At 34.1% G+C, this 13,587-nt stretch overlaps 1 protein-coding gene across 5 annotated transcripts in view; it reads left to right on the forward strand.

Moving 5' to 3' along the window:
- LOC136037704 (long-chain-fatty-acid--CoA ligase ACSBG2-like) overlaps positions 1 to 13,587 on the forward strand; it is a 115,388-nt gene that overhangs the window by 43,927 nt on the left and 57,874 nt on the right. For all 5 annotated transcript variants that reach the window (XM_065720463.1, XM_065720465.1, XM_065720466.1 and 2 more), the window contains 2 exons: positions 1,422 to 1,588; positions 9,677 to 9,872. In XM_065720463.1, the coding sequence (XP_065576535.1) occupies positions 1,422 to 1,588; positions 9,677 to 9,872 (363 nt within the window). The remainder of the gene's footprint in view (positions 1 to 1,421; positions 1,589 to 9,676; positions 9,873 to 13,587) is intronic.

Raw genomic sequence — 13,587 nt, forward strand, 5'->3', positions numbered from 1 at the left:
GCGTCTGGGAATACAAAGACTGCATATAAATACCAAGTTCGGTGGGGCCTAAACTGAATATAACGTGTTCCTGGCAAAAATTTATGGCAGCTCACCCCCCATGAAAAATTCTGGAGGCTCTGGTATTTTGTATGATTTTTTGTTTATAATCTAGGCACTTATAAGCTGGCACCAAGCGTTCTTTGGCTAGAAAATCTGCACATAACCTTGTGTCGGAACTTCACTGTCCTCTCTTAAGAGATGCAGTGTTTAAATTCAAGATCCTAAATTTGGTTTAGATTCAAGGATTGAAATTTTATTTAGTAAATCAGGTGATTTATTTTTATGACTTAAATGTTAATTCGGATGATCCTTACTTCGGTGACGGAATATATCACATTTGAACCCCCATAGCCATGACATTTGTAAATACGCAAGATATTTCTTTTTTGATGTTTCATCTTTCTTTTTTCCAAAAATTTGTTCTGCCTGTTTTAATAATCAACTACCAATCAGCTATGTATTCAGTTATTTTCTGGGTTACTTGTCTCTTTGCGAAGAAAGGCATGAGTGAGTCTCATTCCGATATGCTTTCTTTTTTTTAGAAAGTTTTTATTTTTATTTTATATATATTTTTCGTAAAAATATTTATTGGCCGCTTTAACTACTTCCCATCAATCCGGCATGTTTCCATTTTGGACTTCTGTCTTTTTATGAAGAAAGAAATGAATGAATCTCACTCTGATGAGCTGATGTTAAATATTGGGTTCCAAAAACAGAATGTGTTTTAACTGCTTACTATAAACAAGGATCTTGACTCAAACTTGATAGATCGTGTTCGATGGGGAAATAAAAGTGTCTGAGAAAGTTTAAATCTTTTTCAGCTGAATATATACTTAGCAACTGGTTTTCATCCTTTCCGTTCATTTTCACAGCCTAATATCTATTTCACATTGGCTAAGTAGGCCTATCACGCCAATTTACGCAAGATCCATAAGAATGTAAACTTAATTCTGTTTGGTGGAATATCTTTCGGTGACCTATTGTAATTTTAATGCCCAGCAGTTTTCATTGTTCCTTGAGTATTTGACGTTCTCAATCTAATGTCTATTTAAATATTGGTTTCTGAGTTTTTCATTTTTATAATCCAATGTCTTTTTCACATTGGCTAAGTATTTTGATGACCTTTTTAAGTATTATCTTTTGATGACCAATGGTGAAATTCAAAGCGTGCAATCGGTTTCCGTTCACAATCTAGTTCTAATTCTGAGTCTAATTATGTTTGGTTAATTATTTTTGGCTCACCAATAATTGGATATTTTAAGTTTTTATGTTAGGCAGCTCTCGTTATGGAATAGCAAGGTGCAATAGCTTTAATCTTAGAGTTGGGTTTTCATCTTTCTTACTAACCAACATTTTTTTTTTTTATTATATATATATAGAGAGAAGGCAAATGGCAAGAATATACCTACAGAGCTTATTTGCAAAACGTAAGGACAGTAGCAAAAGCTTTCATTCGTCTTGGGCTGGAGCCTTTTCATGGAGTTTGTATTTTAGGATTCAACTCTCCAGAATGGTTCTTCGCCAACCTTGCTGCTATTCACGCTGGGTAAGTGAACTGTTTGACCTACCATTGTGAAATAAAAATCTGACTTGGTGGAATTCCACCCCATGATCTCTAGACAGGGATCTACGTAGGATTTCCTGCGGGGGACTTTGATAAAAGAAGAAGTTAATTATGCAGAATAAAAGATAATATAAGCAATTTTTTTTGGTGGGGGGAGGGTATTGGCCCATGGGAACAATTAACGCCTCCGAAGGACTCATTAATGTCTATCAACGAAGATTTACTCGGCTAATTTTTATTGCTGATATTAAAGAAATTGAGGTTAAGAGGGGTAATGTGAAGATTATATAGTTGCTGTCACGACTAAAAGATGTAGCTGAAGTTTTTATACTTGTGATATAAATTCCAAAATAGTAGCTAAGGTGTTCTCCAGGGACCAATCAGCCAACTTCGATTTTTTAAACTAAAAAAGGTGAACAATAATGAGTTCCTAGGCCATCCAACTGTTTTTACAGACTTACTGATCATTTCTTGGGCATAAGTTGGAAGATCAGAAAGCCTGAAACAGAAAAATTAAGCTAGATCTAGCTGGGTTACTAGAAGGATCTTTTTGTCTTGTTTCTTTTGTTCCTGTTAATTTTTAAAACTAGCTGCGAAGCCTAATGGGTGACAGACATAAAACACGGAGAAAAACCATAGTGTATACTCTTTTATGGGGATTGAAAATAATTCCCCCACCCCCAAACATGAAATTAGAAGATGCCCTATTGTATCATTTGATCTGGCCGTGCTTGTTAGTTGATTTTTACCGTTGATGCATTAATTAATTACAAATAAATAGGTTTTCTATAAGCGAGTTTTCAATTGAGTTCAATATATTTACCGATTAAAATAGGCCAATAAGATCACAGGATTTTACGCTTGATTTTATCAAATAATTTTACTCTCAATTATTCCACTAATTAACTCATTTCATCTTAGAGGTATTTTTGAATGAGCTATTGTCAACAAAAACAAATATTCAGTATTACGATTAGTAATACAAAGATAAGGTTTAGCCATACAAAATACACCAACCACAAAAGTTTCCAAATGTACTAAAAATAAATATAACAGGTAATCACAGGCACCGATTCTAATTTATTGTTATTGTCGGGAAATTTATAAGTTCGTTTACATTTTTGTTGTGCTCCTTCACTTAAGTATTTACAATGCGTAAAATTTGAATCTTATCTTTAAGGGAAAATACAACCTTTAGATAATCCTTTTTAAAATTAAGGATAGATTAGTTAGACTCTTATTAAATTGTTGATACACAAACAAATCAGATTATAGAATTTGGCAATTTTACTACGGAGAAAGGTTATCAATTTGGATGTAAACGGTATCGTTTGAAAAGATAGGATTGGTTGTGAGTCCAACCTGGGGACCCTCCAGTAAATTGGCTGAAGCTTATACGCGTAGACCGAAGAGTATCCCCTGGTTCCCATTGCTGCGTCAATCCCGACACGATTTTTTTTTCTGGCGGAACAGACGTACGACAGAATCGGATGGAGGTTCACAAAGAAACGCAGACTTCTGCGTCGCTGCAACAAACTCTAGAAGAATTCAAATTAGCTTTTCAATCAGCTCCATGACTTTGATTATGATTTACATTTTTTTAAATCAGAACAATGCATGCGATTTGTCGTATGTGTTGAAATTATTCAACGCATCCGACATTAAAGCAAAACGGAAGGTTCTGCGTCGTTTTTCGCACGATTTGTGTCATTTTTCGAATGTCGCAGGATTTTGCGCGAAATCGTAGTAGTGGGTACCAGGGGTATGGGTAACTTATAGGAGTGGAAACTGGCACTAGAGTTGAAAAAACTATGAACGCCATCTAGCTTTCGGTGACACTTTTCAAGCTCTGTAATCATTATTCTATCACAAACTTAGATCAAACAATTATTGCTACCCTAATTTTATCAGTTACACTAATTAAATTAGTTATTCTACACTAAAAAATGCCAAGTGTCGCCATACGCTAGATGGCGTTGAAAGTCTAGATGGCGTTGAAAGTCTTTCAACGTTTTCGCGCTGAATTCGTTTCACAAATATTCTTGCTTCCACCTGAGGGGCAACCAGTTTCAGAAGTCACGTACACCCAGTTTTAGAAAGCGGGCACGCCGTCGCTTCCATTCGCCTCTCATCCATCTCTTGTTGAAATTGGCGAAGAGCTCTACTTCAACTCTGAATTGCCACCAGAGTAGAGCACGATGGAGGAATCTACCTTTTTGTTGAACAAATGGTTGTTCTCATGAGGACGGGAGGCGAGCATGAGCTTAACTTTCATCGTCTTCAAAATGGGCCCTGGATACTTTTTCATAGCGCTTTTAGTGCAAACCAAAGAGTATGGTTAACTAAGAGTGGAAACTGCTATTAGTGCGGAAAAGATTCACCCACGTCACCTGGCGTTTGGCGCTTCTTGGTATGTTTTAAACTTCATATACTGAGAACAGACACTCATTTTATACTTATTTTTTCAATTGTACTAATTTTGCCTTATTATTACGCTTACCAAGGTAGGTAGGTAGGTAGGTAGGTAAGTTTTATTTTATCCACAATACAAACATAAATAAAAAAAATGACAACACTAATAAATTGTTGCAGCAAAAAGAAAGTCCTAAGGACTTGTGCTGCAATTTCATATTATGATTTACATCTTATAAATAAATATCTAAACATAACATCTCATGATTAACCACCTAGCCTATCTTATATATAAAAAATAACAACACATACACATGAACAAAATACAACAAAATAATCATATTAAATATCATTTACCGGTATTCAGTCCCCACCCCACATCAATAAACTGCAAAAAAAAAAAAAAAGACATCAAAAACCTTCTGCCCTTCAAAACCTATTACTTAAATAAAACATTTTCAATTTATTTTTAAACCCATATAAAGTGACAGACTCCCTGATGCCAGCCGGCAAACTATTCCAAACAGAAGGCCCCAGATTCCGAACCACATATGATGATCGAACTGTTTTTCTTTGTTCATGGCTTAAAAGTTGTGAATTTCTTGTATCATAATTATGGTACTCCTGATTCATGGAAAAATAATCATGAAAATACTCAGGGCATATATGTTTCATGCTCTGGAACACAAAAATTGATGCCTGGTAGTCACGAATCTGACCAACATTTAAAACATTACACCGGGAAAAGCTAGCAGTAGTTTTGGATTCAACCTGCTCTTTTATGTCCGCAATCAATCGAATGCTTTTATTTTGCAAAATCTGGATCCTTTTATAATTAGAGAAGAAATTACTAGCCCAATGAACACAACCATAGTCTATATAAGGATGAACAAGGGAAAAATAAATGATTTTTAAAATCTTGAACGGAAAAGTTTTTTTTACACGCCTCAAAATTCCTAGACCCCTAGCCATTTTAGCACCAATAACACTGCAATGCTTTTTCCAACTAATATTATTATCTAAATAAAACCCCAAATACCTAATTTCAAAAACTTGTTTAATGGGTAAATGTCCAAAAAAAATGTTATTATTATCATTAAGTAACCTACCTGTTCTACTAAATATAATGTAATTTGTTTTAGATGCATTAACTGCTAGGGAACTACCTATTGTAAAACTGCGCAAACGTTCAAGTGCCAAATTAGCCTTATGTGCAACCTGCACCAAACAACTACCAATTACTGTTATCGCAGTGTCGTCCGCGAAAGAGGTCAGCGCTTCAACTCCAACATGTGAAGCCAACGAATTAACATAAATAAGATAAAGTAGAGGTCCCAGCACGGAACCTTGAGGCACTCCACACTTAACACCGAACTCTCTGCTTGATATATCTGATAAAGCAACTTTGATAGTCCGGCCATGCAAATACGATGAAAACCACTTTACACAAGTACTACCTAACCCAAGCCCACTTAGTCTACTAAGAAGAGTATTAAAATCAACAGTGTCAAAAGCCTTACGGAAATCTACAAAAACAGTTAAAGGAATCATATTATTTTCAAATGCATTATCAACAAAACTTAAAAGATGGTGTACTGCATGACTAGTGGAATGTTTACTTCTGAAACCAAACTGTCCATTATACAAAATTTTCTTCGAATCCAAAAAATCATACAATCGCTTATAAATAACTTTTTCATAAATTTTACTAAATAAAGGTAAAATGGAAATTGGTCGCCAATTACAGGGTTCTGAGGGGTCCCCACCTTTATGTAAAGGTATGATTTTAGATTGTTTCAGTTCCGACGGGAAATGCCCTTTAACCATTGAGAGATTAATTAAATGAACCAGTACCGGTAAAAGATACACCGACACATAATTAAAAGCCTTTAGGTTCAATCCATCTACACCAGAAGAATTTGATTTAAGGCTACAAACAATTTTTTCAACTTCTTCTACATTACATGGTACAAATTCAAACCCATTCTGCATGCTTGAAGGATTTACCTTAATTTTGACGGCACAACTACCTCTAGACACTTCATTCTGTATAACACTACCAATTTTCGAAAAATAATCACCCATGTAATTTGCTATTTCCAATTTATCATGAATAATTCTATTACTAGTTTTTAAATTAGTTATACACATATCTTTTTTTTCACATCCTATCACTTCACGGACAATTCCCCAAGTATCTTTTATATTACCTTCCTTAATCTTCAAACGGTTTAAATAATACTCATTCTTTGCATTTCTTTTTGAATTATTTACATAATTTCTCAACTCTTTAAACTCATTTAAAATCATTTCAGATGGATTATCAAGATATTGACAATACAACTTATTTCTTTGTCTTATTAAACTCAAAATTTCATCATTTATCCACGGCTTTCTCGGTTTAGCTTTCTTGCAATTAATTTTATTCAATGGGCAATTTTTCTCAAACACAGGGTAAAGAATATCTGAAAAAATGTTAAAAGCTTTTGAAGCATCATCCTTTTCATTGTAAACCACCTCCCAATCCAACGAACTAACTTCATTTTTAAATTTAGCCAGATTAACTTCTTTCATGTCACGCCGAAGAATCTTGTTTTTTCTTTTAATTTTACAATGTGATAACTTCTGCAACAAACAAAGAAGCGGTAAGTGGTCCGAACCAGAATGGATTAATACATCACACATGCTATCTTCCACTATAACTTCAGTGACGAAAACATTATCAATCAAAGTTGCAGAATGGTCTGTTAATCGGGATGGGATAGAATTTAATGGGAAAAGACCAAATGAAAGCATGACATTAAGGAAATCCAAATTTTTGGCTTGAAGATCTAATAAATCAAAATTAAAATCACCTATGATTACAATTTTATCAAAATTTCGATTTATTTCAGATATTAAAATTTCAATTTCCTCTAGGAAAAAATCCGGACTAGCACCAGGGGGTCTATACACCGATGAAATAAGAAGTGGATTATTATTACTTGTCACTATTTCAATAGCAAAAGTTTCAATCTTACCTTCAATCCATAAAGATAAATCTTCCCTTACTTTAAATTTTATATCATCCTTGATTATGAATGCTAAACCTCCCCTTCCCATCAATGACCGGTTCTTGGAAATAAGTGTGTAACCTGGAAAATTAAACAACGAAGCAGGACATTGTTCACTAATAAATGATTCACAAATACCTATCACTTGCACCTCACTGTTAAGTTTATTAATTATATCAACTACATCTTCATGTGAAGTAGTTAAATGACAATTCCAGTGGAGAATCTGGAATCCGGACAGCATAACGGGTGCACTCACATCATCTACTGCAACATATTTACTAAGCCTTGCAGGCTGTTTATCCGAAAATTCCGACCGGCTACCAACATCACTCGACAAAATATTATCCAACGAAAAGCGATTTTTTTCTAACTGAAGTAATCGTGAAAACATTCATAAATAATTTATCCTACTTCCTATTAAAGAACTATTACTACGAAAGAATGTAAATACTAAAGTACACATTTATAACTACTAAAACGAAAAAAAAACAACAAAAAAACTCAGATTATATGTCGTCACAACTCCACAGTCGGCGTGTCCGAGCGTCATTTCCAGATCGAGCGAAAATACGGCCGTGATCGGACCATACGTTGTGGTTACCTAACCTATCACGAGCCAGTTGCAGAATTTCTCGTCGCTTCTTAGTTAAACTTTCAGACACAAATATACCAGATTTGGCCAGTTTGCTCTTAGCAGCAAATACCTTTCTAGCCACATCCTTAGACGAAAACTGGGCGAGTACCGGTGCAATCATATCAGGCCGCGTAGGATTCTCTGGAAGGGTAAATCTATACACTTTAGTTAGTTCCGAAACATAAACTTGTACGCCCATCTTGTCCGAGATAATATTATTAATACACGATTTTACATCAGCACCCGGAGCTTGTTTGACACCACTGAAAATAAGTGAATCCAGCCTATTTTCCTGCTCAATATCGTCAAGTCTACTTTCAATCTTTTTCACTCTCTCTTCGAGTATCATGAAGCTGTTTTTTAGTGATTTTAGTTGCTTTTCGATAAAATCAAATTTTGGCGAGTATTCCACCATCAAAGAATCATATACGTCAGATATCATTGATTCAGCCGAGTGCGGGAGTTGATTTTTTATGCGATCGGAAACTTTACGTGAGATTTCATCCCTGAGATTCGCTTTTACAGCTTCCAATTCTTGTTGAGTCTGAGTTAGTCTCATGTTCAGGTCAGAAGATTGGTTGCCTATATCCGGGCTTGAATTTGACGGATGATTTTTCGAAAGATGTCCTGGTTGTTCAGTGCTGTTAGAAACAGTGCCCTTGCGCTTAGGACGGGACGACATCGTAAACTACTAATTAGTAACTCTAATTAACATGAGACAAAGACTTACACGCAAGGGGGGCTTTAAAGAAACGCCAAACACCAGATGACGTATTTTTCAACACCAGTTGCAGTTTCCACGTTTAAAAGTTACCCGTATCCCTTGAGGTAGACTTTTTCGCGAAAAAAAGTAAATTAATCAACTGAAATAACCAGAACCAGGTGAATATACCAGATATACATCGAAGAATACATAAAACTGAAAATAAATGCCTATCAGTCATGACCATATCAAGGGGGAGTGCCGGGTTTTAACTCTCCTCCCCCCACCGAATTTTGGCGAACTTTAAAAACGTTAGTGAATTGCGCTTAATTTTTTTTGGCGCATTTTTACACTATCTTTTGTACCCCCCCCCCCCCCCCCGAAAAAATCCTGGATGCGCCCTTACTGACCGTGATTTGACATTTGACATCCAGAATATCGAAAGTGTCATGAAACTTTCCTACTATCCATCGTGCGACAATTGTCATAAGGAGCACGTTCCAGTTTTGATAATAAGTTAACAATATTTGATAAAGATTTAATTTTTCATTCCAGATAATAGCGAATTAACTGGAACGATCGAAAATTAGCTTCGTATTATATTTTTGTTAACTTTTTTGAATACCGTTAGCTAGCATCTTTAGTGTATTAACTTCTTTATAATCATCACCAAATTGGAAATAATGGAGGCAGACGACCAGCTGTATGAGAATTAATTGGTATTAAGTAATTAACGCTCATATATTACTCTTTATTCATTAAGATTAATTATTTTTAATAACCATTATAATACATATTAAAGAATTAGTTAATAAACCATTCGTCCGCAGTTAATTCGTATTAAGTATGGAAGGGTTAAATTAAAATTTCTGCCGCGAATGTACTCGATACCTACCTGACGATACATCGATACATACGATAAACTTATCATTCTTTTCGTTGATAGTGGTCTAGTGGTCTTGCATGGAATCTACACAACAAACTCTCCGGAATCTATATTGCTATAACTGAAGTGTTAGGGGGAGGAAGAGGGGGGTAAACCAAGGTCTGTGAGGGGCAGTTGTCCCCCTCCCTGCCCCTTAGAAAATTACCCCTTTGGTATTAGGTATAGATACATATACTTTTTTCTATTTTAAAAACCAGATACTGTCTTACCACTGTCTATACTAAATATGGACGTGTTAAATTAAAGTTTCCACCGGGAACGACCTGACGTCTGTCGTACGACAATCATACGATAGACTTATCATTCTTTTCGTTGATAGTGGTCTGGCAGCTGGAATTTATACAACAAACTCTCCGGAATCTATATTGCATTGTGCAAAAAATTGCAAAGCCAACATTTTCGTCGTTGAAGATAAGAAACAGCTTGCAAAGGTTCTTCAGATCAAAGATCAACTGCCTCATTTAAAGCATATCATCCAGTATTCGGACAATCCGGACACGGAAGTAGTCATATCCGTAAGTGTTGCTTTATACGTGTTTTTTAATTAGACCATTTTTAGGCCGTAATTAGGCCGTCTTAATTGGGCGTGTCTTTATGGTGCTTATGTGTAATAATCTTGTCCCTTCTCCTCCTATTATAGTACTCGTGATTTATTACTTCATTATATTGTACTGCATGTTTTCACTTTCGAAACTTATTTATTTTGTACCCAATTTCATCTATTGAACTAGTTTCATTGTTATTATCTTTTTTCTATGGATTTTTTTTTTTATTTTATGGTTGTTGTTGTTTTTTTTTCTTAAAGTATAAGAGAAAACAGTTTGCTTGTGCGAATTGTTTTCAACTAAAATGTAGTTTTTCATACAGATTAATATATAATATATTAATATATATTGACGATAAAATATAAGATGTATTAATCATAAATAGGCTTTGATTGATAGTATTACGTACATAATTTAAAGCTAATAATCTAGTATTCGGACAATCCCGAAAATGGAAGTAGTCAATATATATATATATATATATATATATATATATATATATATATATATATATATATATATATATATATATATATACTATCTATATAATAGAAATTGTGTATATATCTATATATGTATTTTTTTTCTCGAACACGGTTCTATTTTTTTTCGAGAAAATTGGCATCTTGGGATATGCTGATCTAAAAAAAAACCGATCTAGATAGGTCAGAAGTATGAGAAATTCGTTAAGAGAATAATTTTCGAAAAAAAAAATATGTCAGTGACGTCATATTTATATACATCAGTATTGCAATGATGTTGTCACGCTTGTCGCACTAATTTAAAAAAATTGAAGATTTTCATGCATAGAGACGTTTACATTAATTTTCTTAAAGAGCGAAACACTGGTAATTTCAAAAATATTTGTATATATTTTGACAAGGTATTACAACAATTCAAAAACCTTAAAAAAGAAAACCAAAAGTTAAAGTTTAGTAGAAATCGTGGTTATAACTTGGACTTGATTCAAAATTTAAGTATTTTTGAAAAGACATTAAATTGCGCAAAAAGCAAAAACTGGTAGTTGCAGAAATATGAGCCCAAAAACAGAAAATTTGCACTTATTACAAGTGACGGTTCTTTTCATTTCTACCTCTGCATTGTTTAGCCAAAAAACGGGCAGCTAGCATTCTATTATTAATGTATTCCCAACATAAATAAGACTTCAAACAAACACAAAGTAGAAATGAGACTCAGCAGCTTCCTTGTTCATCATTGGCCATAATCACTGCCTTTGCACCCCATCCCTCCTGCCTGAGTAAATTAATTCTATATCAGGCAATTTCATGTTTCCTATCCCTTGGATTTGAGTTTCAGAAACTCGTAAAAGATCCAGTTAAAATCTCGAATTCGTTGGTCAAATGTCATACGACAGTTGTTTTTTAACATTGTAAGCATCCCAAATTACTATTGTCATATTATTTATATTTAAAAATTATTAAGACCTTTTGAATAACAATAAGTCTCAATGCAGGATGGTACGTATCCATCTTCTTGAGTATGTATAACTAACATATACAAAAAGTAAGGTTTTTCTATTGAATAGAAAAACCTTTTCTATTGAATATTTTTTCTTCAGATTTTTTCTTCTCCATGAGGACGATCATAACTACAGCAACTAAATGAGACGAGTCCGCCGGATTTAAACTGTATTAATTTTAAATTGAATGAACCACGGCCCATTGTAACCAAAAACATATAAAAAAACTTTTAACAAAAAAAAATGGTCTATGCAAAAAAAATTGTGATCTGTAGCTGAGTATTTTCCTTGTTGTTCAGGGCAGTCGACTCTAAGTTTCCTGTATAGGGTTTTTGGCCAAGTTAGTTCCAATGGTGTACTTTGTGTTTCAATCTGACACCCTTTTTAGGGTTTTCGAGCTAATTTTTTTGACAGTATGGGACGTCTTCGTCTTTTACTAGGTTGCAGCTGCCGCTGCAACCACGAAATGTTGTTTAAGAAACAAAATTATAAGGATTCCAAAAATAGCCTAAAAACCCCTAAGCAATGGCATCGGATCCGAAACCGATCGGATCGGAAACTATAGGAGACTTAGGTCCCCTTGCTTGAAAAACAAGGAAAATCACTTTTTTTACACAGATAGCGCTGACGTATCCTCATTTTTTCCTCCACTGCAAGCGGGGCACTGATACATCATAGGGTTATTTAAAGACCTACTTTAAAGGAAACTGCTCCACTTGTTCCGTAATTACTAAAACAAATACCAAACAAATTTCGTCTTTTGAATGTTGACAATCATTATTTACAACAACTAAAGGAGACAGCTTCGTCAGATTTCAAATGAATTCATTTTGAATACAACGAACCACAGCATTGTAACAAAAAAAAAAATTAATAAAAGAAATGGTTTGTGCAGAAAAAACTGAGATTTGCAGCTGATTCAGGAATGGTAACTATTATCTCGATTAGTCTTAATAGTAATCAAGCCAATGTGTTTTCCTTGTTGTTATAGCCAATGGACTGTTTTAAAGGAAATTATTACAACTACTTGCCCTGTAAGTACCAAAATAAACTATTAATAATAAAATTCATTTTTTTTTACCAAAACTGAATCTCCAAATACAAGATGAACAATGACGTTGTAATCGTAGGCTATAGCTATAAATGACGTTATTGTAAAATTGTGCAGAAAGCGTCAGGCATGTAGTCGCAACCACAAGTAGTCACAGTCAAAATTTTTCGTCGTCGCAACAAGTCGGACTTACAAGTAGTCGTGGTCACAAGTAGTCGCTGTCGCAATTGCAAGGTGTCTCAATAACTGTCAGAAGTAGTTGAAGTAGTTGCAGACGCAAGTACTCGCAGTCACATAATCGTAATCGTAATTCACTGACTACGTAATCGTAGTCGGAAGAAGTTGCAGCCGATAGTAAGTAAGCTTAAGTAGTCACATTCACAAGTAGTTGCAGTCGCACGTAGTCGTGGCTGTAGTAGTAAGCAGCAAAAATTTCAGGTAGTTGTAGTCAAGTAGTCGTAAATTTTCTAAACATAATCAATTTTTACGAGAAACTGCAATTTTCTATTACAACTGTAGTAGCAAATGTTATAAACATCATCTTGCATAGGAAAATCAAAATAGTATTTTTAATATTAAAAAAAGCATGTAGATATAGTTATGTAAAATGCTTTAATTTTTTGGGAGATTTAATAAAAAATATCATTTGTCCACTGAAACTAGAGTAATTCTTGAAAATTTTAAATTAAATAATTTTATTCCATCTCTCAGTTCAAATTTATAATTTTCTCGTAGAACCAAGCTATTTTTGGCTTAACTCTTAGAAGTGTGTATCTCTTTAGCGTTGTGCTATATTTCCGTGGAAAAAAAATATATTTTTTTTTATTTTAGTTTTCAGTTCAGAATCACTACAGTTATTATGTAAACTATAAAAATATCTATGGTGTCTTAGCAATATTTTTAATTTTTGAATTCAAACTAGAAAAATACCTGAAAATTTTAAAGTTAGTTTTGTTTTTTGTTCTATTTAATGAACTCGACGCGTGATTTTAGCAAGAAATTACAGAATGTCAAAAATACAAGATAATACAAGATACATGATATGGGGCTCCTTATTATATGTAGCTGCCACTTACGGACTATCAAAAATTGGTGTAGACATGTTTGCCAAAATTAACAACATAGTAAATCTCCCACAAAACTTGATTCAAAAC

Source organism: Artemia franciscana, chromosome 17 (assembly GCF_032884065.1).
Source record: "Artemia franciscana chromosome 17, ASM3288406v1, whole genome shotgun sequence".
Lineage (NCBI taxonomy): Eukaryota > Metazoa > Arthropoda > Branchiopoda > Anostraca > Artemiidae > Artemia > Artemia franciscana.